The following is a 26,968-nucleotide window of genomic DNA, read 5'->3' as shown; positions in this document are numbered from 1 at the left end:
ATATTCACTTCTCGGGGGCAGTTTCTAATTTCTACATCGTCAGGAAGGTGAAGTTTCATGCGAAAAACGTCTAGATCTACTGTCATGGTGAGAGTGAATGAAGATTCTGGGGAGGAGAAAGAAGTCTTCCAAAAGAAAAATACAAATGAAACTAACCTTAGACAGTGAAAACGGCAGAAAGTATTGCAAAGCCACTGGAAGGAGGATCTTTCGCAAGAGATCGCCGGAGAGGATTCAAACAGCAAAATGTGAGATGGAGACGGTAAAGAGGATCGATGGAGAATCAATGAAGCTTATAAAGACAAGGTGAGCCCAAAGGCCGAGGAGTTAGGAAAGCGATGGGTTGTCTTTTTGAATTTCGAAACGCCGACCCCTAGATCTAACCGTCCATTCTCCCACACGATCTCTTCGAGCCGTCAGGTCATCATTAGCAGCCTCTAATAATTACCCCCTAATCAATAAGGGGTAATTATGGGGGCAGTTGAGGATGCGGCAAGTGGCATGGGCCGGATATAGTCCGCGGGAACGAGATCGGGTTGAATGATTGAAGTAGGATCCATGCCAAAATGCCCTCGAATGGGCCGAATCTGGGGGATCCACCAAGGAAGGTCAAGCCCATTGGAAGATCAAGCCTAGAAGGAAGAGAACTTTTGAATATAGGCCCAATGTAATCAGTTAACAGCAATAAGGGTGATGGCCTATAAATAGACCATTACAAGTGGAAAGTAGAGGAGAGTTCTAGAGAGAGAGAAAGAGATAGGAAAAGATTGAAGAAACGAAATCTTGTATCTTCAGTTAGGGATATCATTTTAGAGGGAGAGAGAATAGGATGAGCATACTTGGTAAAATTCGAGGCCAAGCAATGGAGAATCTGTAAGAATCCGTTCCCATGTCCTTCAACAGCTTCATATCATCCTGCATATCACAACAATAGCATTATTTGTGATTACAGCACGTCATCACAATTCACAACTTAGGCATCAACACACAAAATTTCGATTAATTAAGTAATTAACTTAAATAAGCCCTATATCCAAATTATTTGTTAGTCACGCTATGTATCCATTCTCACCATTCAACCATATTTAGAATCACATCCTTTGTTACATCGTCTGAAAAAAAAAAAAAAATAGAAAAAAAAAGAAGAAAAAAAAGAAAAGCATATGTACTCCAGCATTTTACGACTCATGTTTATTAGATTGGATTACAAACTATAACATGACCTCATTGCTATCTTATTTATTTTAATCCTCATTCTTTCTGCAGGCTATATAATATAGACTAGAAAGAACCAATATCAAAGGACTTGACTAGTATCAAGTAGAATCACAACTCACAAATACATATATATATACCATAAATATTCACAAATATAGTAGTTTAATCCTCCTCTTTTTTGTTATCTTCTTGTCTTCTTCTTCTTTGTGTGCGTGGCTAAGATCAATTTTTTTTTTTTTTTTGCAGACTATATAATATATACTAGACAGAACAAATATCAGATGACTTGACTAGAATCAAGTAGAATCACAATTCACAAATACACACACATATATATACACAAATATATAATTTTAGTCCTTGTTTTAATGCAAAAATTCCTTCTTCTTTTTTTTTTTTTTCTCTCTTTGCTTTTGGCTAAAACCACTTTATCTAATATCTACTTACTTTGTAACGGTTGTATGAATCAACTGCTTTCTTGCCCTTGTGGGCTTCAATCATGAAGTCCCAAGTGCTCTTTCCTCTCCCTCCTTCATTGCCAGCTCCTTCAGTCTGCAGCACCAAACAATTAAAGCATTCCATATATGATGTATGAATGTGTTTCTACACACACACACTCACACACAAAATGGACGGAGTGAGAGAAATCGAGGTAAGTTACAACGAAGTTTCCGAAGGTTTTATGCATTTTTGTTGCATGTTTATCATAGACATTGATCTCTATAAACAACTTATTATTGATATTGATCGAAAATAATTGGTATTTGAAGTCATGTTCGGTGTTTTTTTTTTTTTTTTTTTTTTGAAGAAAAGAAAAGAATTCTAGAATTGTTGGTGCAAGAGGCTTGTTTATGTTGTATAAGTAAAGATAGACTTTGGGAATGCACAGGGTAGGTGAGCTTAGATTGAAGAGTGTAGAGTGAGAACGGGTGCTAGAGTGGCAATTTCTTAAAAATATGTGGTTTTGAGCGCCTTCAAAGCTATGTACTATGTACACGTTTATTTAAATACTAAAACAATAATTCAGACACGATTGAAACAAATACCATAAACAGCTTAGTGGTTCTTTGAGGTGGTGTTCAGCCACCAGTAATTTCAGCTACATGTGCACGCTGTAAGTCCCGTACTTCTAAGTTACAGTATTCAAATTGATTCAAAGAAAAACTCATTTACTGCCTATTCGTGGTTAGCTTGCTCACATTCAAGACTCTGACCTAGTTGAATTGCATTGTGCTGCAATTTTTGCTTCTGATGCTATAATCCTGAAATTAGAGAGGTCAGAAGTTTTTCGGTGTTAGGTTTTATTAGGGGTCCACCAGATAGGTTCCCGAGTTGTATTAAAAATGGAGAAGTTGGATGTATAGAATAATTTCTTATTTATAAAATTTTATTCTGAGATTTTCAGTTTTTGATTATCATTCTAGTTTCTCTTCAGCAGTTTTATTTATTCATGTTTTTCTTAATTATTATGTGTTCATTTATTGCTAATTGGTTTGATATCCTCGGGTAATCGGGTGTGGGCCTGGCCAACCCGCATCCGAAAATCCGGGGAGTGTCACAGAATTCTCCTTGCGTAATGATGCTTTTGGGATCGAGTCGATTGATCGATATTTTGGGTTAGTGAGAGCGTTACATTTTTAGTGTCACTTGTAGTGTCACTTTTAGGTTCGGAGATAGATTATTAGAGTCTTACCATTGTGGTGAAGGCTCACGATTGTTTTAAGATAGTTTGTTGTCGCATTGATTTTTGGAGTCAGTTTATGACTACGACTGGTCTTTCTTTTTACCTAGACACTCTAGGACACGATGTCCATATGGTTCGTTATTGCATCATTTTTATTTTCTGCAGTTTCGTTTGTTACCATGTTAGTAGTATGATTTATGATATTGCGATGCATGAGTAGGTGGAGGTCTATCCACATTTGCCTTTTTGTTGGGTGGCATTAGCATCCCTTATTTATATGCTTAGAGATGCCATGTTGTTACTATGCTTTAATGACATGCTTTTGTGTTTACGTGGAGACGTGCCACATGTACCCCTAATTTTATCTATGTGAGTAGATTCGCTTATTTGGTAGTTGCATTCCTTGTCATATGCACGATTTCCATGTTTGGTTCTTCCTTTTGTTTCCCTTGGTCGCACGTAATATGTGTACCGATTTCTGCAATGGTTTCGTTGTGAAATTCCTTGTAGAAGAGTTGTCACATTTGTTTTGTCTTGAGCTGTCTACTTCCCTAAGATGAGAAGAATGCTCCATTTTCGTATTTGTTGTGTTGCCACTTGTGGGAGAATAGAGTTTCTCCTTATTTTCTTGGTTTTTGCTTGGGACTTCATAAGGAGTAAGTCTCTTCTCTTCGTCGCCTTGTGTACGGTTTTCGGGTTGGTCGGTCCGTGAGGATCACTATTGTTGTCTTGAGTCCTTGGTGAGGATTTAATGGATTTTGGTCGACTTACTCCCATGTAGGGGGCGAAGTCTTTGACATTGTTGTCTTTCATTTCAGAGGTAGAGTTGTGGTGTTGTCCTTTTTAGGACTAGTGGTTCCTTTCCTTCGTGTCTTCGCTTGGGGAGTTTTTACCGTGGTTGTTGACTGAGTTGTGGTGCTCAGAGTGAGTTGATTGATATGAGATCATTTTATTGGGACTTGTGTCCATATCATTGAGGATTTGTTTAATTCATAAGGTGAGCTCGGTGCTCTTGTGAGAATGTCTTTTAGAGACTTGCTTTGGTTTTGGAGACCTGGATGTGGTTGACTCTTAGGAGATGTTTTGGGGGATCGTTGTTGGATATGGCTTATTTGTGGAGTTTTCTCATCCTAATTATGGCTAGGCGTAGTTTTGAGGAATCGTAGTTCCAGTGATTAGTTGTGGATTAAAATTAAAGAATTTTGATTTAGCTTAGTGATGCCAAGTACGGTTTTGAAAAACTCGTTTTGTGACCTTGGTTGTCAGGATTTTGATATGTGTGCCATGTGGTGAACTTGTTTTTCGAGGAATTAGTTATCGTGATAGGGATTTTGATCCGATGTTTGATTACGGTGAATAGTCTTATACTTAATCTGTTTCAGGGTGATATATGGGATTTTGGAGACCCTGTTTTGCTTGTCAGGCTTTGGATTCGTGATTGATGTTGTTGATAGTAATGTTTTGAGACGTTGGAGTTGTTGGTTTTGTTGTATTGAGGATTTAAGGCCTTAAGCGTAGCGGTACCTATGGCATTGTTGTCAGAGTTTTGGGATTGGCCAGAATGGTCTGGCTGAACATCTTTGGACCATATCTCAACTCTCACAAAATGTTAGTCTTCGTAGTGCTTTTGGTAATGATCATTTTCGACATTGATGTCATTTGTATTGAGAAGTTTCATGGGTAGACCTAGTGGGGGTAGGTTATGAACTGGTGCCTTATACTGTCATGCTACCGTACAAGTTGTGTGCTGTGGGCGGGTACTAGTTACCGTCGATGCTACCTTACTGACGAGTAAGTGTGGGCAGGCACTAGGCACTGTCATTGCTACCACACATTTGAGTACGTCGTGGGCGGGTTCTGGTCGCTATTTGTACTACCACGTCGTCTTTGTTCAGTACCTTGGTTTGATACGTGGATATCTTGGAGTTCTTTTGGTGGTTGTTTTCGGATCCGTATGATGGTTCATCTGGAGGGATGCTTACGGTTATTGTATTCTTTTCCTTTGTTTGACCTTGGATTCCATGTGTGAGTTTCGACTTATCATGTGGCCGTGTGGTCATCCAGTGGGAGTGGTCGTCATGAGCACGTGGTGCAATGACATTGGTTTGTGAGTTCTCCTTCAATTTTGGGATTGCTTTTATAACATGTTGTGTGGGATATTCGGAGATGTACTCCGTAGTTATCCTGATTTCGCCTTTTGTTTTGTTGGGGCTGGATTTTGGGGACGAAATCCCTTTAAGGTGGGAAGGTTGTCCCGACCCGGTGATTTTTCTTCCTTTACTTTTTCTCAGATTTTTACGGATAAATTTTTTCTGTTGTCTTTTCTCTTTTGTGCTTGGTTTCTCGTCACTTAATGTCGTCTTGAGTGCTCATAAATGGTTTCCAAGAATCTTTACTTTGGATTGACAACTTTCTTTAAGGACTGAGTCATTTCCACATTTTTTAGTTTTTCGACACTATTCACTTTTTGTCTTTTTTTCCTATTTTTTTTTTTCGGTTTCCTTTTTCGTTACATAACCTCACTTTTTGTACTCAAATTTGATTCCGGCTTTGCATACATTCATGATATTTAATTTCCATGATATCTACATTTTTACTTTTGTAGAAAAAACATGATAGATGTTTACTTTTCTTGTAAAGGGTGTGGATGCACACTTCTTTGGAATTTATTTTTTCTTTTGGGGTTATTTGTATAATTACTTAAAGTAATTATTTTTGTCTTGATGACCATTTTACAATTAAGTTTGCAAGATATTTAGGGGAGGGACCTTTATGCAAATATTTTTAGGCCACTTTGGGATTTTGACATTAAAAAAGGGTTTTTGTGTAATTGTCAAAAGTTGTGTGTGTTGACCATGATATAGGATCACATAGTGAATGGAGGATTTCTATTTCCTTCACTCACACTTTATCTCATTGTATCACTTTCTTCCTCACCACAAACCCTAGCCACCATTGGAGAAGTTTAAAGCCTTAAGTTTTTACTTTGATTTTTGAGGCCCTTCCACTCACCTTAGACCATAAAAGTTTGGAATATTTTTTGTTCCGCTCATCCTCCTCTACATAGCCCTTGACGGGTTTGCCATTTTGTGTTGATTTTCTTTGGATTCAAGAGGAACAATCCTCTTGTGAGGTAGGGGGTGTTATAGTTTATTTTATAAGTGGTTTTATTTGCTTTTGTAGTGAAATACAAGTTGTATGCATGTTTTATATTAATTTGAGAAATTAATGATTAATTATAGCTTACTTGTAACTCACTTTAGACTTGGTATATGGCATGACCTTGACTTGATCTTTGTTATATAATTATTTGAAACTATTTAAATGAGTTTTCAAATATAGAGATTTAATGAATTTAAATTGATTTAAATTCTACTTAATGGTACATTGCTTGTATTCCATTTTTGACTTGATAAATGACATGGCCATGACTTAATCCTTATTTTTTATTAATTTGGGATCATTTGAACAACTTTTGAAAATTTGAGATTTAATTAATTTAAATTAATTAAATTCTACATGATGATGTCTTGCTCATTTTGCTCTTTTGATTTGATATGTGTAATGAGCATTCTATGTTGTTTAACATATATCAATTTGAGGTTATTTGAAATTGATTTGAAATCTAGAGAATTTAATTATTTTTGTTTAATTAAATTCTATCTAATGGCTCCATGGATCTCATTGTGTTCTAGAAGTTATTACTATGTTTAAATCATGGACTTGAATTTGTTGTATACTGACTTGGTTACGCTTTGAGTATTGGATAACATTGTTGTTATATTTATATTCATAAGAACATGTTTTCTTTATGGAATATATTGTTATCTTGTGTAATGAGTTGCACACTTTGTTTTCGACATTTTTCATGCCATAACAGTTGTGGACTTAGAGCATATATTGTATGTGTTTCTAAATTTGGTTGTGCATGGTAGATAATTGATTATCTTGTATATATATATTGATATATACGTTGTTACACAACTTGTTGATTTTAGAAACTTGGGAATGTCGTTATTTGGCTACGGCTAGGACATGGTTCTAGTACGGGGGAATATCCTCCTATAGTCTAGTGCGCACATAGGGCGGTTACCCGTGGGCTAGTAACCCTAAAGTAACTATGGTGTCGGTCTGATCCGGAGTGATGTCCAAGTATCCACCTTGTTTGATTTCGCATTTCAATTCCAAGTTGATGACTAGATGATGTTGTAACTTATTGTTTCTTATTTGATTTCCTATTTTAAGTTTTAAAATGTTAACTTTGAGAATTTGTGCTTTATGCGTTATATTGGAAGTTCCAATATTGGTTAAATTGCATCGATATTGTGATTGTGTTTTAAATGTTCAAATGTAGCTTAGGAATGATCCTATAGATTAATTTGAAACATAGACGTTAGGTGGCATGACTCACTTTAGTTGTTTTCGTATTTTAGATTTCAAGTTGATGGCTTTGAGAATCTATATCTTGTTGCCTCATATAACATGCTTCCATGTTGTTAAATTGCATAAATGATGTGACTTTTACTAGAACTGAGCTATGGTAGCTTAGGATGATCCCTGAGTCTCACTTTGACATAGACGTTAGGTGGCATGATCCTTTTGAATTGTTTCATGTTAATGTAAAAATCTATAAAAAAAATTGAGTCTATGCATGCTCATTCCCTACGAGTAACTTGTTTACTCACCCCAAAGTTATCGGGTGATTTGTCAGGTACGGATACCTTGGTTTGGGATGCACAATATCCGTAGATCGTTTCGATGAATTGAAGTTCTTTAAGTGTATTCTTGTTTATGATTCATGCAAATGTTAGCATGAAATGATATTTGTAGCTCATATGTCAAAACTTGTATATTTGATTTCATATATGTAATGTGTACGTAAGTACACCTTTTGTAATGTATTTGATATATATGAGATGAGGCTGGAGGCCAATGACAATAATTTTGTATCATATGTAAATTTTTGACTTCATGTAATATTATGAAAATATTGAAAAATGTTGAGTTATTATTTCACCATGGTTGTATCGGGTGTGGGAATTCCATTTTTATTCTTTCATAGGGTCTCATTAATCATGTATGAAGTGTGGCCAAGGGCTAAACGGTCATTTGACTCCATTTTATATTTTTAAATTCCATGTTTTCCATTTCAAGTGCATTTTTGCCTTTTTGGCCGTTGGGGGGTCAGATTTTGCATTGGTGGTATTTTTAAGCCATGGACCATTAGAGCACGTCCTAATAGGTAAGTTACGTTTGTGTGCATGATCGTTTTCAATAAAAACCTTATCATTGGTGATTTGAGCTTCCTATAGTCTCATTTTGCATTTTTTATGCATAATCTGGTTTAAGGGCATTTTGGGGTTTTCTTTCGGGAAATGATTTCCGTTCTTGACATGGTCACTTAAAAAACATGATTTTAGGGGGGGTTTATTCTTTGTGTTTTTTTAGAAAATATCATCTTGGTACCGTAAATTGCTCGCGAAGTTCAACTTTCACTTTTGCATTTTAGCAACTTTTTGACCCTCTTAACCTGATTTCATGGAGGGGCATTTTGGGCATTTCACAGTGAGTTTTTTTTTTCATTTCCTTTTATGTTATCGAGTAGAGAACTCAATTGGGGGGGGGGGGGGGATGGAAATCTGGCCCTCAAAAACCCATTTCCACCCCCCCCTTCCCAAAAAAACCCTTTTTGTCAGTTTTTTACTGACCTGTAGTTCAAATGTGCGAGTAGTAAAAGCCTCATAACCGGTTAGATGAACTTGGGCAGTGTAGTGGTCATCATTTTTGGCCTCCTAACCGGTTAGGACGGTTTGGTAACCGGTTAGATGGTCTTGGGTTGACTCCTTTTGACCTTTTTGCCATTTTTTCTTCCGTCAGTCATATCTCCTTCGTCTGGATTCCAAATTGAGTGAACTTTTTTTTTAACTTGACTAATTTTTTGTCATCTATCCAACGGTATGCTCGGTTGCACACAGATATTTATGGATAATTACCAGTTTACCCTTTTAGCCTTAAGTACTCATTTTTCTTCGTCTTGTCGTTTCTCCTTCGTCCGGATTCTCAATCATGCGATTCTTGAGTCTATCTTGATTAATTTTTTATTGTCTTTCCAATGGGGTGCCCAGTAGCACCCACTTTCACCTTGGAAATGACCATTTTACCCCTAAGTTTATTCTTGTCCGTTTTTGAAATGTCGCTTCCGCAATTGTTTTCTTTGGGTTTCGTGATCTCATTGAGGGTCACATTGGTGTCTTAGAGACGTGTTGTATCTCTTGAGACCGTTGTTTTATCTTTTACTTCCACATTTCAGATCCGTTACTGAGTCAACTTTCGGGTATCACTGACGCACTAGATTGAATAAAAACTCAGGTTATTACATAAGTCGGCTACTTCATCCGTAAAAATGCTAACTTAAAGACATTTAATTTAAACAACGAAAACAATTATTAACCTATTATTCAATTAACAAATAAAGAAATAACGCACATAACTTATACGCTGCCACATAAGCATAACATTAATGAAAACAAATAATTAAAACAAATAATCTCAATTAAATAAAACAATTAATTAAAACAAATAACTCAATTAAATAAAATGATTAACAAAAAATTTAATTGAATAAAAACAATTAACAAATAGGCAAATTAACAAATAATCTAAGACAAATGCACTAAACAATACTTAAAATGCCGAGAATATCCTTTTAAAATTAAGGGTATTACACCTTATATTTTACTTTTACGCTATTTTACATTATGCTTAAAAATGAGAAAAATAGAAAAATACAAAATTTAAGCATGTCCATTTCATTTTGGTTGGTGGGAATTGTGTTTTATCATTTCCCTTAGTGCTCTTTTATTATATGTGACATGTGGCCAATGGCCAAACAGTTCTTTGAATGCATCTATGATGATTGACTTCTTAATTTGCATAAAAGGCCATTTTTCATATTTTTGGGGTTTGGACATGTCATATGGTGTATTTTGAGGTTATGAACCATTGGGACGCATTTTATTATGTATATTATGTTTGCGAGAATGTTTTCTTTGCACAAAATGTCAAGGTTGCATGTTAGGATTAATGGTAGGTTTCAAACTTTTCATTTTTTTATGCATTTTTGAGGTTTAAGGGATCAAATTTTGCATTGGGTATATTTGGGGGTCACGGACCATTCCTGTATGTTTTAAAATATTTATTACGTTTACGTGCACAATCATTTTAGTCCACAACTTTATATTTGGTCATTTGAACACTTGAAGCAAACTTGCATTTTAACATTTTTCTGCAAAACTAATCCCAGGGGTATGTTGGGGATTTTAGTTCAAAAATAATTTTTTATTTCGATATGGTAAGCTTGAAAAAATTATTTTAAGAGGAATTTTTTTTTCGTATTTTTCTAAAAAAAAGTTGTTTCGGGGTTCAAAAAGCACAATGTTTTCAGATTTTTTTAAAAAATGTGCCCAGCTTCAGCTTCAGAAAGTATAATTACAGTTTGGTCCAACAAAAATATTCCAACGGCCATAAATAAGAAAACCGAGTCTTAAAACAAAGACTTAAACCAGCTATCCAGCCTAAACAAACAACCAGCCAAAGCCCATATAGGAAGAGCCCAATTTCAGGAAACAGCCAGCCGAAGCCCATATAGCAAGAGCCCAATCTCAAATATTGAGCAACAAAAAAGTTTTTCACCTGGTCTGGAGGTGGCGTTGGGAGAGGGGTTGATTGCCAGATTAGATGAGCCCACGGAGTTAGGTGAATCAAGGTGTGTTTGAGTGCAGACCAGGTGTTTGATTAAATGCGTGATTGTGGGATCCTCCAGTGGTTCCCATCTAAGCATGAATTAAGACCCACTAAACCCAATCCACCCACATTTTGCTGTGATACTCACATTTTGCTGATCCATATTGTACAACAGTTTTTGAAACTTCTGAAAAATGAATATTCTTCTGCAGTTGAAATCAGAAAATCTCTGCATTCCAGGCTGGGATTACCTCTTGATCATCCTCTCCTAAGGATTGCCAATGCCATTACTTTATCTATAACCAACGATAGCGCAAGAAGCAATTCCACGCGAAAGGTAACCATTCAATTTCATATAGGCTACATTTTGCATAATCAGTGGTCGTTTGTGCACTAAAGCTGTTGTTGACATATACAGATTTCCCTTTGCTTAATGATGTACATCTTGGAATTCCAAGCAGTGGAGGTTAGTGGTGGCTGTTGGCCTTTTAATTTTTCCTTTTCTTTTCCTGATTTCTCTTAGTTTCACTTGCACTGAAAATCGTGATGCATTGTACAGTTTCTGGGGCTAGTTTCCCTTATTCAATGTTCTTTACCTTCTACATGGATTTGATGACTCAGTGAGAGAGTTTCTCCTCTCAAGTTTTTTTTTTTTTTATTTTTTTTTATTTTTTATAATTAGGAAAGGGCTTAACCCTCTAGACAAGCATCAAGGGGCACTCCCCAGCTATACAAAAAAATCCAGAAATTCCAAGCCCACCAGTGTTGTAACGAAAAAACAATAGCACCCATGAGCATCTACATGTCTACAGTAAACGAGAATATCAACAAAAGCCTTGGTACTATGAACAAAACAGTAGCCACACCCCTCAAACCACAAAAAATAATCCGAAATATCACAAGCAACTGGGGCAAATAAAACAGGTATTAAAGAAGAGCAGAGCAAAATGATGAAACTCCATTTTAGTTTTATGTTATGCCATCTTAAAAAAGAGTTAGTTTTTGGCTTTTGATTTTAAAATCATCGGTTTACGATGACTATTTGTCTATATGGTATATTTTATAAATTAAGTTTCATTAGAATCTTTCCTGAGTCATATGATTTTATTGTCTATCGTAGAAATTCCTCCAAATGCCACTCTCAGTTCATGCTTAGCTTTTTATACAGTTTTTCATCACAGTAAACGATCAAGGCGTCAAGTACTTCACCTTCAGTTGGCTTTTAAGCCTTACATAAGTATATGGAAGTCTTTCTCTGTAACCTTCAGGCTTTCATGTTTCATAGGGATCCTATTGTTGGAGTAAATTTTATTATCGTGGAGATTCAAACTCAGCTTGCTTTCGTACGGTAGTTGTTCATTTTTTTGCTGGTTCCAGTAAACAAGGGATTCGTGAAATTTTCAGTTCCTTCTACAAAATTCTACACACTTTCGGATGGAGAATGCTGTTAGAAAAAGAGATGCTCCACTTTTATTTGGTCAGATAAAAGCTAAGCCTATTGGGTTTTACCAGCATTCTGTCCAATGCAAATTTACTGTTGCTGGTTAGGCAAAGTAAGGTTCAAGGCTTATGTAGAATTTCGCAATTTCTTCATGGAATCCATCTTTTGTTTCAGATAAATTTGATCGGACTTTCCTAGATTGGCTTGAATTTATTGTTGGCTGACTGGGAAATGGATATCTGACTTGGGGGATCTTTATGTTCCAAAATTTTAAAGGGCCCTTTTATCTGCTGATTATTTATTTATTTATTGTTATATATTATTATTTTGAAATGCGGTTATCCCTAGTGGCTTAATTCCTGCTTTGGCATGTATTTATTTTTTTGTTTGTTTGCTTTTAAAGGCTTTTTTGTGTTCTTTGCTGTATCTGCTCTTCTTTTCTTTTCTTTTTCTATATTTTTTTCCCCCTATATATGAGAAACACTGTGTATCTCATACATTCGCTTTGTCCCAATTAGGACTTGGACCTGTGACCTCTTGAGAATTGGAAGTGGAGGAGATACGGCTAAGCTATTGCTTGGTGGTTATATCTGCTTTACTTTTCAATAATATTTCTTTGTTTTTATTAATTTAAATATATTTTACTTAATGCATGATGTGTAAGGTATTATTGGATTGTATTAACTATGTTTTTTTAAAATCAACGTATGCTATTGCAATCAAATGCCCTTGCAGTTGTACTCAGTCGGTTATTTGTATTTCACTTGCTATTGCTGGGGTTGTGCTTACCGCTCTATGCAAACTATCATTTTATGGTTTAGACTCCAATATTACACATCCATAGAGGTTCCTTCACATAGGTACTGACTATCACCATTAACACATGATAAATGCCATGACCTTTATGTTTTGGTTTCTTTTTGGAAGTAAAACTACTTTATCTTGAACCTTCTTGTTTAAACTTTTGAGCTTTACATAAGCAACTGCATTTGCAGTTACATTGTGATGGCCATAGTATTTGACGTTGTGCTTTCCAACTGCTAACGTTATACTTGCAGAGTGCTTTTAATCGGGGAAGTACAGCAATAGCTGGTAGAGATTGGCAATAAGGACCCTTCACTAATAGGATCACGCGAATGGATCCGTGTCATTGCATTAAAACTTTGTTTTAGACAAACTTCTAGGTAAATATGCTATTCTACTTTAAAAAGTGTCATTCGTAACTCTAATAGCCGATTGCATATGGATTAAAAGTGTGAGATTATTTAGAATAAAGTATTATTTAAAACACCCAAAAAAAAAAACTCTGCTACATAATAAATATGCAAAAAGACACACACTTTTTATAAAGTATATATAAATCCATCTATTTTAAAATTTTATAGCAAATTACCTCCTCAAGTTTGACCAAATGTTTTTATAAAAATCCCAAATACTTTTAAGGGAATTTTAGGTATTTCTTTTTTTCTAATAAATAAAAATTTTGGGTTTCTTTAATAATTATTTTTAAAATGCCCTTGTTTTATTATTTATTGTTATTATTTTTGTGTTAGGGCATATTAGGTATTTCATTATTCAAATTAAAGAATTGTCCTTATTTGTTCAATTTGAAAAATGTCACTATATAAATCTTCCTTTTGATTTCTCCTGACCCTATAGGTTTTCGCCTAGCCTTGCCCCTAATGGGGCAAATTTTGGTAGCCTCCTAAATGGGTTTGTGACATGTAAGGTAAAATAATTGAAAATTCAAAGCGGGGGCGGGGGCAAATTTAGTCATGAATTGATCCCGATCACGCTCTGATTATATATGTACTTTTAATATATATATATATATATATATATATATATATATATATATATATATATATATATATATATTTTACTTACTTTGTTCGAAGTGTTCGTTAAAATAGTAATATTCACTACTACTTAGTAATTTAAAAATTGGTTTAGCTTATTTATCAACCCAATTTGAGTACATTAAGTATTTATTTATTTTTTTTAACCACATATTGAAAATGACATAACCCGCCTCACAATTAAAAAGAGTGTGCAGGGTGAAGTCGATACTTTATCAATCGGAGTAGAGACTCAGATGGTATACCAATTACAAACCTGTTCCGAAATAGGGATATAGTTGATATGACGGATTTTCTAACGGGTGAAGTAGAATTTAGTCAACTCCGCCCCTTTAAAATTTATATATATTTACTTTGCTCGAAGCTTAATATATTAATATTTACTACCATTTAATAATTTAAAAGTTGGGATTTTTTTTAACCACATAATAAAAATGCCATAACCTGCCTCGCAATTAAACAGAATATGCGGAATAAAATCGATACTTTGTCTATCAGAATAAAAACAGGGATGGTTTAACAAACCCGTCTCAAAATAGAGATGGTGTTGGTATAACAAATTTTCTAACAGATAAAGTACAATTTAGCCAACCACACCCCTTTGCCATCCCTAACAAAGGATTTATTCGGCTTAGTGATGAACCATTTTGAGCTAACAATGTCCCCATTTTTTGAGCCAAAAATGTCCCTTTGTTTATGTAACTTATATATAGACACACACAAGCATGTGTTTATTTTTTATTTAGTTTATGTAATTTATACATATATATATAATGATATACATGTGTTTATTTTTTAGTACAACCTTATAAATATTAGTATGAATAAATATTTATTGTACGATACAGTCGATAGTTTTGTCCTACAGTGTAATGGAGAATGGATGTTTTTCATTTCCAGTGTCTTGTTTATTTTACTCAATATTATATTGGGTATTAAATTTAAGGGATTCAATGTCTTTTCTTACTTCCACCCTATAAAGACAAGACTCCGGGGTTTTAGATTCTTCTGAATGAAAAAGAAATAAAAAAATATAACAATTAACAAAGAAGCCACTAAACGAAAACTGAAAAAAGTAAAAAGTAAAATAATAAAATTCTGATATTGTATTAAAAATAAAATAAATGAAAAATCTCTCTACTTATTTCCCACCCAAGGTTAAACTATCCAACGTATGACACCAAATAAACTTACAAGGGATGGATGTACAAGCCATAGCCATAGCTTATACAAGCAGGATGTATGAGATAACTTATACAAGCATATAATTAAAGAATTACCAAAGCTGCTCTAGCTTATACAAACATATAATTAAATAATTACCAAAGTTGCTCCAGCGGGAAGTTTGGTTCCAAGCTTCTTGGCATGTTTTCTTGCTACCTTTTTCTCTTTGGTCTCCATGAACTCCCATGGAGTTCCTATTAGAAGTGGTTTGCGAGTATCAAAAGTAATCTTCTCAAGATTGATAGCGCTCTTAATTAAATACATTGCAAGTTCAACATCACTTGTAAGCCCAACAAAACCAATTATTTCTACCACCTTAAGGTACTGATGGGGCCGAGATGTAAACATGCTATGTTTTAATTTCCGAGTGCTCTCACACCATTCCAGCTGTAACAAGGAGGAATGAAGTCAAATGGTGGGCAAATGATTATTAGCATACAAAATCAAATTACCAAGTATCAAATCATAATTGTTAAAAATTAAAAACAATTATGCTAATAGCCACCACAAGCTCCAACAAGGCTGTTATACATATGACTGAAGACCATTAGCATAAAAAATCAAATTACTAAGTATCAAATCTAAACCCTAAGTTAGAATCACAACATTGCCAGACTTAATGGAATAACCACCACTGGCGAAATCGATCGCGTTAGACATAAGAAAACACTGCGTTAGAAAGGAATTCACACTGTTCTTGAGAGCAATAAGACTGAATCTAACCGAATAAGATTATATAGACCTCAAGAGGTCCTACTCTGGGAGGAGTTCTAGAACCATCATGAAAATAAAGCAATCTAAGAACATGCAACATATTAAAAGACCATGTATAACTACAAGGCAGTAAAAATTAAACCAACACAGGAACAACAGAATGATAAACATTCAGTTATAAAATACTTGAACAAGAGAATAGAGCATGCTAAGCTAAACACTTGTAAGAGCATTTTTCCTATTACTGGTTGAAATTTTGTAATAGCTATAAAGAAGCAATTAATTGGAAAATTGAAAGCTTTTAAGTTGAAGTCCAAATGAATCAAAATTTCCATTTGAATATTCAATCACGAAAGCAATAAACCTCACAGATCAGAAATGCAGGTTGTGAAGTAAAAGTTATTACCTGGAACACAAATTTAGACAAGAAAGGACATGCCTCTATGAGGGGAGCAAAAGCAAGAAAGTCTATACCATCAATTGAGCCAATTTTCAAATCCAGCCGCTTGAGTTTATTTAATACAGGAAATTTAGCATCTTCAAGATTATTCTACATAAACCAAAGAAAAAGTAAATCAGTACAGCTAAGCAAAAAGTAAAAACAATAAAATAAAAACGAAGGGGAAGAAATCAAATGAATCAGTTAAACTTCCTAACCTCCATAAAGCTTGGCATCTGCAATGCAAGGCTTTCTAACTGAGAAAGATAGCTTGAAATCTCTAAAAACTTGTATATTAGAAAATCACAATATTCACCCCCGATAAACAAATCAATAGGTGGTTGGACATTCTTAAATGGCAGGTTTATTTTTGGCCCGTGGTACCTAAATGACATGAGATTCATAGCAAAAATCTCAATACTTTTCACATTGAAGCATTTAATTATCTCCAAACGCTTCAATTTGAGTGATTGATCAGGAACTTTCAGATTTACAAGACTATCGGATTTTTTCACAAACAATTGTTCCAATAATGGACAGTTAGTTAAGACGTACTCGAGAATTTGTCCATTTACATTGACGCCTGTCAGCAGGAGATTGGTCAAGAAGTTGCATCTAGTAAACCCAAGAGACAATGAATGTAGGTGATTTGTAATACCGTATGGGTCAGGAAAATTGTATTTCTTCTCTTCCTCTCTACTACCTGCGACACCTTCGGACAAGTCTAACTCAAGCCTTCTAACTCTCTTTTCCATTGCAAAATTAATCCAATTGTCAATATCAAGTCTACAAGTTTCATCAAGATCAAATTGAACTCTGAATTCATCTATAGTTGGCGCGTTGTGCAATTTCAAGACTTGATCAACCCAACTCAAATACAATGGCCTTTCTACTTCAACTTTCTTTTCTCTGAGTTTAATTCCATATATTACAAGTAAGGAATCAAAGTTCAAACCAGTTATGTAAGTCCACGTGTATCTCCATCTCTTTGATAGCAGACTTGTTCTTCCAGCTTCTTTCATTGTCAATAGTGACAAGATTGAAACGAGTATAACATCATGAAGTCTACTAATGCGATCATCCATACACAACCCTCCTTTATCATCCTTCTCACTATTCCAATTAAAGATTAAAAATTAATATTAATAATAATAGTATTAAAAAAATAAAATAAATAAATAAAAACTATGAGAAAATATAAAAGAGGCATAGAAATCCATACATAAGTTAAAAAAAAAGATGATACCTTGCGTATTGAGCACAACATATTGAGGTGGTTTTCTCCATGGGACTTGAACTTACATTTTTCTGCATAATTTCACAAATAAAATCTGCAGAATAGCCGCAGGAGGAGAAGATGAACTGATTAGAGATATAAAACCCAAGCAACAGAGAAAAAGAGAGCAAATTTTTTTTTTTTTTTTTTTTTTTCTGTAAACAAACAAGACCAATTTTTGCGATTGAGAGGAAAAGAGAACAATTTTACATAGACTGTGAGAGAGAGGAGGGTTAAATTGGGTCTGCACCAACTTGGAAAGTAATGTTAAATTGAGTCTGCACCAACTTGGAAAGTAAGAATACTATTTCCTGTGTCTTATTAGGATTAAGTCAACTTGATACCCGGTTAACCTTTTTCAAAAAAAAAAAAAATACTATTAGGTAATAATAATAATATTTGGCACGGCCGGTCCAATTTTATTGTACCGGTTTCCCGAACTTGATACCAATTAACTTTTTCAAATAAAAATAATAATAATAATAATATTTGGCTTGGTGCCATATAATAAGAGAATAAGAGAATGACCGGTGAAATTACTGGTCAAGTCGTGCGGGTTTAAGAATATATTACCACAGGTCTCAATATCCCTCGTCCGGTCCACTCACCGGTTTTGCTTTCGCTGTAGGGCGAAAAAATAATAATAATATTTACTAAGGGTCATGACAGTCAGGCAGAAACCTCTCACCTATTGGCGGTCTAGCTGGCAAAAATTAATTATTATTGGCTTAGTGCGTGGACATCGTTCCCCTCTTTTCTGGCTATTTTCTGTCGGTGGACAGAACCACCATCTCCGGTGCAAGGAGGAAGAGGAAGGTCCTTTCCGGTGACCAAAATCCCAAACTGTTGCAATCTAACGGCTGCTCCATGTTCGTGAGAAACACGATAGCCCAGCGATATTTACGCCGTCGCGCCCACTGCCAGAGCAATCATCATCGGAGACGCCGATGAAGACTCTGAATATTCACCGCCGGCGTGATCGAACACCAATAATCCGATGGAATCGAATCCCCGGTACAGTTAGGATAATTTACTGTGGAGAACCCATACGTGCCATCGCAATTTGGCCGTCCGATTTGCTGAAGTTGTTCAAATTACGATGAAATTGGATCTTTGGAGATCTGGGGTTGTGGGATTTCAGTTCATTTTTTACCCTCTAGGTTGCTTTACTCTTCTTTCCTCACGGTGTGGCGGTGTTCATGAAGGAACAAGTTCCAGTAAAAAAAAAAAAAAACGTAGTTTCCAAATTGTACATGTTTCCATTTATCACCCAATTAGCAAAGTTGGAAGTGGAAGAAATTTTGAACCCACCTGGCACCATGAATGTGTGCCGAGCAAAACTGATATATTCATGTTTCTTATATTTCATTAAAGATGGAGGGTTGGGTTGAGGGAAGGTCTGAAGGAAGAGGAAAATAACCAATAATGTCAATATATATATATATATATATATATATATATATATAGATGATATATCATTTAGGGTAAAGTGGATTAACCCCCTAAATTATTGGGGTATGTGCAAGAAACCCTCCTGAACTATAAAAGTTGCAAAAAACCTCCATGAACTATTGAAGTATGTGTAAGAAACCCTCCTGAACTATATATTTTTTTGCAATTTACCCCATCTGCGCGAATTAATTGACTGAAAGGGATGATGAAGCCGAGGAATTTGTGGTTGGGATCGGAGTGGTAGATGTCGTTTGAGGAGTGTTTGGATAAGCCAAGGAATTTATTGTTAGGATCGGTGGGTCTCCTGTCATAGCTCCATCATAGCCGTTGCACCACCCGCCAGATCCGTCGGCCATATATATCGCACTTCTTTGCACCGTTGCGTCAGCCCATCGCCGTCACCGCCTTGCCTGCCGTTCAGCTCACTTTGCTCGCCGGTCCATTCCACCGTCCATTCCAAGCTCACTGGCCCATTCCGCCATTTCCATAGCCAAGCACATTGTCGTCATTGTTTCGAGCACACAATTGTCCACAGTTTATCGCCGAACCCCCTTGAGCTTGCCGCCGCCTCCACAGTTCATGGCCGAGTCAACCGAGCTCTCATCACAGTCGAGTCCTTCGCGCACAAGCGGCCATCATCCGAGACCGAGCCATCTTGCCGACCTCGAATTTCTTTGGTCTCTTTTCTTTCTTTCTCTAGCTCTCTGTTTTGAGTTGTGTTGGGTGAAAAACATCTTTTGGTAGGAAAAAAAAAAATGTAAGAAGTGTATAAGGGTAAACTGGTCTTTCAAAATTTTCGGTGCCGGAAGCTGATGTCATGGGGGTAAATTGTAACAAAATCATAGTTCAGGGGGTAAATTACAACAAAATCATTGTTCAGGGGTTTTTTTTTGTGTAATTTAGGGGGGTTTCTTGCAAATGACCAATAGTTTAATGGGGTAAATTGTAACAAAATCATAGTTCAAGGGGGTTTTTGTAATTCAGGAGGGTTTCTTGCAAATGACCAATAGTTCAAGGGGGTAAATTGCAACAAAATCATAGTTCAAGGGGTTTTTTTATAGTTCAGGGAGGTTTCTTGCAAATGACCAATAGTTCAAGGAGGTTTAATGCACTTTACCCTATCATTTATTATCTCTTAATTGTTATAGGGCTAATTTTGCCATTTTAAAATTTTTGCCCCTCACGTGACAGACATGCGTTAGTTTCTGTTAAATTTTTAACGGTGATTTAACATTTACAACAAATGGAATACTTTAGGGTGTTAAGTGTATTTCACATAGTTTAGGGGGATTTTTTGAGAAAGAGAAAAAAATTTAGAGGGGTTTAGTGCACTTTACCCTATTATTTACTACGTATAATGTAATCGCATCAAGAGAGCTCGTGACAATAGATATGGACTCTCTACATTATTGAAACAATTTTTTTTTTTTTTTTTTTAAGATTTGTGAAAAGTTAGATGGATTATTTAATACATCTCTCTTTTTAAAATGGTTGCTAAATTCGATTATTCTATTTATACTTAAGAACTACTGTTTCGACCATGGGTAATAACTAGCCAAACTTGAAATAATTAGAGTAATATTATTATGAGATCCCTCTAGTGTCAAAGCCCTAAACTCTCTTTATTTAATCAATGATAAAAATAATTTTTTAATTCATTGGTTACATAATGAGAACTCGTGAGAGATTCTCGTGATTACATTATTTAAATGATTATTAAATAAGATTAGATTTGACAGATTAAGTTTTAGCAAAAATTTAAAGTTATTTGACTTAAATCGAAAATATAGTATGGTAAATGCCGTTGATTTTAACCAACTATATTAAAAAGGTTTTGTTTTTCAACTGTACTTTAAATTTAGTAAAAATATGCATCACTTTTGGACTTTAAACTGCATTTATTTCAATAAAATGATTTAGAAAGTGTGACTTTAAAACGGAGCGATACTCGATGAAATGTAAACTTAAAGTGACAAATGAAAATTTGTGATAGGGATCTTGTGCAAAAATTTATGAAGTTATCACCTTTATAAAAATTTATGAAGTAGTCTAGATATATCAGGACCAACGTTGAGAACTTAATAAATTTAGAATTATATTTATTTTATTTGAATTTATTTTGAGAAAATGAGCATGATTAAATTAGTGTCACCAGTGTATGATTATTGTTTCATTTGAATGAAAAGAAAAAAATCATCACCAGCTAGAAAAATTTTGGGGCTACTAATCAATCTAAATTCGATACATAAAGGTTAAATAATTTATTTATTTATTTAATACAGTATGTTGACCATGTTACTGGTGTGAGGTTTGTGCCTTGGTATGTGTGCACCCTTGGTCAATGGATCTTTTTATTTGCTTTGAAAATCCGCTAATATCGGTTGGGAGAATTTATAATAATTTGATGTTTATATGAATTTGAAATTATTAATTTTAGTTCGAATTTGTCATAACTTATAATTTTATCTAATTTATTTAATTTGAATTATAATATGACTAATTTTATTATTTTAATGAGTACGTATTAAATGATTATGATCAAATAGTTCAATAGTATTACTTTTGAGAACGTTAGGTTTGAACCTCATTGAAGATAGGGACTTTAATTGAGTTTTCATTTCATGTGCTTTAACTTCCAAATACTCCCTCCATTCTTAATTAATTGAGTTTTCATTTTATGTGCTCTAACTTTCAAATACTCTCTCCGTCTTTAGTTAGTAGTCTATTTTTTTTTTTTTTTTTTTTTTTTCACATGTCCTAAATTAGTTGTTCTCTTTAAAAAATCAAAGCATCTTTTCATTATTTTTCTATCATTGTCTTTTATCTTTTTAAAAAATTTCAAACTTTGTAAGTATATATATTTAAATTAAAAAGGACAATTTGATAATTTTAAAAGGAGATAATGTATTAATTGTATGTCCCTTTAAAAACTCCAATTTTTAAACATGGACATCTATTTAGGGACAGAGGTAGTATGATAGAGAAAGTCTAGAGAGAAATATATATATATATTGTTGGAAAAAGAGACATTAAAAATATAAACTTTGGATGAGAATTAGAATAGATTTCGCTAAGAATTTTTTGCGAATCTATAGACCTGCGCGTTCCTCTTCGCAAGGAGATGAACGTGGTATATTTACTTTTTCAAATCTGCTTCTGGGTGAATGAGAAATTAAATCCAAAGTGAGGTGTTTGAAAAGCCTAAATGGAAAAAATGTTGAAACCAATTAAAGTTTAAATAAGTCAAGCTTGGGCTTGGGCCTAATTATAAAGTCCGGATTATTCCTTTTATTAAATGAAATTTTGGATTGGGCCTATTTTTGGGCTGGGCTTATTTAAATGGGTTTCACAAATGGGTGGGTTTTTTGGGTAGTTGGTTTTTTGAATTAAAAAATTATTTTTTAGTTTTTCTAAAAGGTTACACTTTTTAAATTAAAAAAACCACTTTTTAGTTTTTTTCAAAGGGTTACACCTTTTTCCGAACCATCATAACCCATAGTTGTACCCACCCGAAAAAGCACATTGCTACCTATAAATACCCTCTTTAGATCATTTGCAAATCACACCAAAATTCAGAGAATTTTTCTCTTTTTCTGAATTTTCTTCTTTATCCTTCTCTATTTACTCTATGGTTTCGAGCCTTAGTATTTGGGTTCGAACCTTAGTCAGTCACTCTAAGTTCGAGTTCGAGTCAGAGAGTACTACACCGAGCCGGTTCGCCTATTCCTTTGGTTTGCAGTGTTACTACCGAAGGAAGACAAGTCATAGTATCCTGGGAGATAGATGCCACTGAGTCCGTTAGCACCATAGCGGGGCGAATCTGTCTTAAGGACATAGAATCAAATTCTAACATCGACTTTTAATCAGGTTTCTTTATTTATAGTTTTTATTTTATTTTATTAAACTATATATTATAAGTAATTATATATATATATATTATTTTATAATAATTATATATATATATATATATATATATATATAAAAACATTATATTTTTACATAATATTTAAATAAATAGTACTATAGTATATGGTATATTTAGACCATATTTTGGACTACAATTTTAAGACAGATTCCGCTTATACTATAGTTTAATTATTTAAATATTATTGTAAATTTGACTGTGGTGTATATATTTAATATATATCAGACAAATGGTAAGTACGAGTACTATTATGCCTAATGTTCCCGTCAGTCGTGGGGAGAAGCCTGAAAAATTCAATGGGGCAGAGTTTAAAAGGTAGCAACAGAAAATGATGCTCTACCTTACAACTCTGAATATAAGCAAGTATCTAACTGAGACTGCCCCAGTGCTAGATGAGAGTGGGACTGACATTACCAAGCTAGGAACTGTTGATACATGGAAGCATGGAGATTTCTTATGCAAGAACTACATCCTTAATGGATTGGACAACACTTTGTATAATGTGTACAGTCCAATGAATACTGTTAAAGAGCTCTGGGAGTCATTAGACAAGAAGTATAAAACAGAGGATGCTTGCTTGAAGAAGTTCGTGGTCGGACGATTTCTGGACTTCAAAATGATAGACTCCAAGACAGTCATGAGCCAAGTGCAGGAGCTCCAGCTGATCCTTCATGAGATACATGTTGAGAAGATGACATTGAGTGAATCCTTTCAAGTAGCTTCAATCATTGAGAAGTTGCCACCTACTTGGAAAGATTTCAAAAATTACTTGAAGCATAAGAGCAAGGAAATGGGGTTTGAAGACCTGATTGTCAGGCTGAGAATTGAAGAAGATAATCGTATATCTGAAAAAAAAAAGTCTGGAATTCTTTTATAGTGTCAAAGGCAAATGTAGTGGAAGCTGGACAGAAGAATAAGAAGAGGAAGTATTCTGGCGAAGGTCCCAGCCAAGGAAACTACAAGAGGTTCACTGGGAAGTGCTTCATATGCGGCAAGCTAGGACACCGAGCTAAAGACTGTCGTTGCCGCAACGCACAACACAACCCCAAGAAAAAGACCACTGAGCACTACAAGAAAAATGACTTTTTACCACGGTAGAAAAGCCTTTCTACCACGATTTTGAATCGTGGTAGAAACAGCCGTGGTAGAAAGTATCGACTTTCTACCACGGTTTTACACCGTGGTAGAAAGTTGGCCTTCTACCACGGTTTTGCACCGTGGTAGAAAGTCTACATTCTACCACGGTTTTGCACCGTGCTAGAAAGTTCGACTTTCTACCACGGTTTTGCACCGTGGTAGAAAATAGACATTCTACCACAGTGCAAAACCGTGGTAGAATGTCGACTTTCTACCACGGTTTTTTAAACCGTGGTAGAAAGTATTTTTTCTACCACGGTTCTTCACTGTGGTAAAAAGTCTATTCGCAGAAGAAAAATAGATTTTTTACCACGGTGCATAACCGTGGTAGAAAGTATTATATAATTTTTTTTTAAAATAATACTTTAGCCCTTGTGAAGGCTCTTTTATTATTATTATTTTTTATTATTATTATTTTTTTAACTACTACTAACGTTACAGAACCCTAAATAAATAAAAAATAACATTATAACCAAAATAATTTACAATTCATATATATATATAACCAATTCCACATCATTGTTTTATACAAAAATTAACCATATACAAATATAAAAATTAACTATGCACATGATCCACACCTTACATATTTACTTAACCTAAATAAAACAAAAATTTTTCATATCTTCTTGCAACTTCTTCTTCTTCATCAACCATCCAAAAAATATAGCGGCAACAAAAAAGGTAACTGCAACCCGCAATCCTAGCTTTGACCTACAAAGATAGTTGAAGTAAGAGAATTAATGTAAAGCATTATGAAGTTACTTTGAAAGACTCTTCGTCTTAACTTAAGCAAAGCAAGTATTAATATGGTCTTAACTCAAACAAAGCAAGTTCAGTGTATCATGGAAATAATCCCAAAGCAAGTATTAACATGTACAAGTACTTTTGAATCAAGTCCTATGGTCTTAACTCAAACAAAGCAAGTTCAGTGTATCATGGAAATAATCCCAAAGCAAGTATTAACATGTACAAGTACTTTTGAATCAAGTCCAAATTACGAAAGTTTAGTATGAAATTGGACTCGTACGTTATTTGATAAAGCATTCAAAATCACAAGAGAAGATGATAAAATGAATTCCCAAAAGGAAATTGGGAAAGCAGTTGATCAAATACAATGAAAATGACACCTCAGGAAGGGAATTGCCGAAAAGCATCTAAAACCCTCTTGGTATAATACAGTAGTCTGAAGTTCAAAAGAAAACACTTCAGTTTACTAAAAGGTGTTAGATGCAAAAAATCCATCCACGTAGTTGATGCAGCAAGGACTGGTAGGCTTATCCCATCAATTTTCTAATAGTTTCAACCTAGCCTTTAATTAACAATTACAAACTAATTGTAATAATCACTTTGTTTATTTGCTTAAGAGAGACAATATCATGATCATAATGGTGATCATTTACTAGCTTGTTGCAATAAACAAATTGAATCTGTCGCCTATGTATTTACTTTAGGGCATGTAATAGTTTTCATGCTCTAATCATGTCACTAGCCCTTCTTTTACAGAAAAAAGTAGGATACTAAACAGTTTCTTGACATGAGAGGAAACACAACAGAGATCAACGAGAAAGCAAAGCCAGTAAGTGCAGTATCAAAGTTGACTACGTTATACATGTAAAAAAAACATTCAATTTCAAATGAATATCATTTTGGCACTTAATCAATTGACATAAGGTCTCATTTACATGAGAAATATTATAAAATGAGATTAAAAAATAATAATAATATTTATATATATAAACTGTTTTGAGGCATAAATTTGAAAGTGAGGCATAAAGGATATATATATACAAACACACTTAGACATTGAGGTGTAGGATTGAAAAAAACTTTTTGACTCATATGCAATCAACTTTAAATCATGCATTTTGGGACTTAATCAATTGATGGACATAAGGTCTCCTTTAGATGATAAATTAAAAATTAGTTGGAAATTGTGTTGATGTATAAATTTGAAAGTGAGAAAGAATTATGAATAAGTAGGTAAGCTTTATTGTCACTATCAAAATTAAGACATTGAAAAAGTCAATTCGGACAGGCTTTGAAACAACAAAATCTAAATGGTGAGACACAAAATAGTGGGATTCTAGGCTTTATTAAATATTCAAACCCACTAAATATTCAAACCTACTAAACTACTAAAGTGTTGATTTTGATAGACACTAATTAAAAAAAATGGTCACTTAAGGCACGTGACCCCCTATACACCGCAAAATTGGTCACTTAAAGGCACGTGACCCCCTATACACCGCAAAATTGGTCACTTAAAGGTACGTGACCCCCTTGAGCATGAGTATAAAAAGCATTAAAAATGTGTAATCATAAAAGAAATGCATCACTTACAAATTTTGATGTACTTGATAGGCCATGCAATTGAAAATCCTGCAACAAATGCGTCTTTCAAGTCAAAGCCACGAATTTCAGGCCTATATAAAGGCACACTTGAATCTATGAGATCAGTGATCCACACTCTCCAGCAGTCAGAACCAAGTGGAGCATAACCTATGAGAGAATCTGGATCCACTGAATCAATCATACCCTTTGCGACAACTGATTTTGTCCCATGAAAATGCAATAGCTCACAAGACTTGCCGACCAAATCTTCAGAAGGTGAGAGTTGATGTGAAGCAATGGGAGAGGATTGGTTGTTAGCACTCTGTCCATAGCACAATAATGGAAAAAAAAGAGAGTAAATAATACTTCTCATAATTAGTGTTATAATTAGAGACATATCGTATCAAATTTATAGAGATTTATTACCAAAGATTGAAAATTACAAGTTATTGCAAACTTGTGCTTGTTAGAAACAACTTGTTGCTAGTGTCGTGACATAATCATAAATTATTCAGAATTGAC

The 26,968-nt window shown here is 34.5% G+C and overlaps 2 protein-coding genes across 4 annotated transcripts; one reads left to right on the top strand and one right to left on the bottom strand.

The window, feature by feature from the left end:
• The first annotated feature begins 10,493 nt into the window (after positions 1–10,493).
• Positions 10,494–12,809, top strand: LOC132303910 (uncharacterized). Of its 3 annotated transcripts, none has more exons than XM_059801368.1 (3): positions 10,494–10,982; positions 11,064–11,111; positions 11,931–12,809. In XM_059801368.1, exons 1-3 carry the CDS (start codon positions 10,701–10,703, stop codon positions 12,129–12,131), a joined length of 531 nt encoding a protein of 176 aa, XP_059657351.1. In that variant the 5' UTR covers positions 10,494–10,700; the 3' UTR covers positions 12,132–12,809. The 3 variants fall into 3 exon arrangements, 2 of the variants coding, with proteins under 2 accessions (XP_059657351.1, XP_059657352.1); XM_059801369.1 differs by having other exon boundaries at positions 10,499–10,982; positions 12,605–12,809; XR_009481432.1 differs by having other exon boundaries at positions 10,504–10,667; positions 10,858–10,982; positions 11,064–12,809.
• A 2,257-nt stretch (positions 12,810–15,066) lies between these two features.
• Positions 15,067–17,651, bottom strand: LOC132303909 (putative F-box/LRR-repeat protein At3g18150). The gene is made up of 4 exons (XM_059801367.1): positions 17,569–17,651; positions 16,541–17,435; positions 16,290–16,433; positions 15,067–15,556 (listed from the first exon to the last, which is right to left on the bottom strand). Exons 1-4 carry the CDS (start codon positions 17,634–17,636, stop codon positions 15,257–15,259), a joined length of 1,407 nt encoding a protein of 468 aa, XP_059657350.1. The 5' UTR covers positions 17,637–17,651; the 3' UTR covers positions 15,067–15,256.
• Between the last annotated feature and the right edge of the window lie 9,317 nt (positions 17,652–26,968).

This window comes from Cornus florida, unplaced genomic scaffold, assembly GCF_030987335.1.
Source record: "Cornus florida cultivar Cherokee Brave unplaced genomic scaffold, ASM3098733v1 CherokeeBrave_3.0.0_Hap2_Chr04, whole genome shotgun sequence".
NCBI lineage: Eukaryota > Viridiplantae > Streptophyta > Magnoliopsida > Cornales > Cornaceae > Cornus > Cornus florida.
This window is presented reverse-complemented; position numbering and strand designations above follow the sequence as displayed.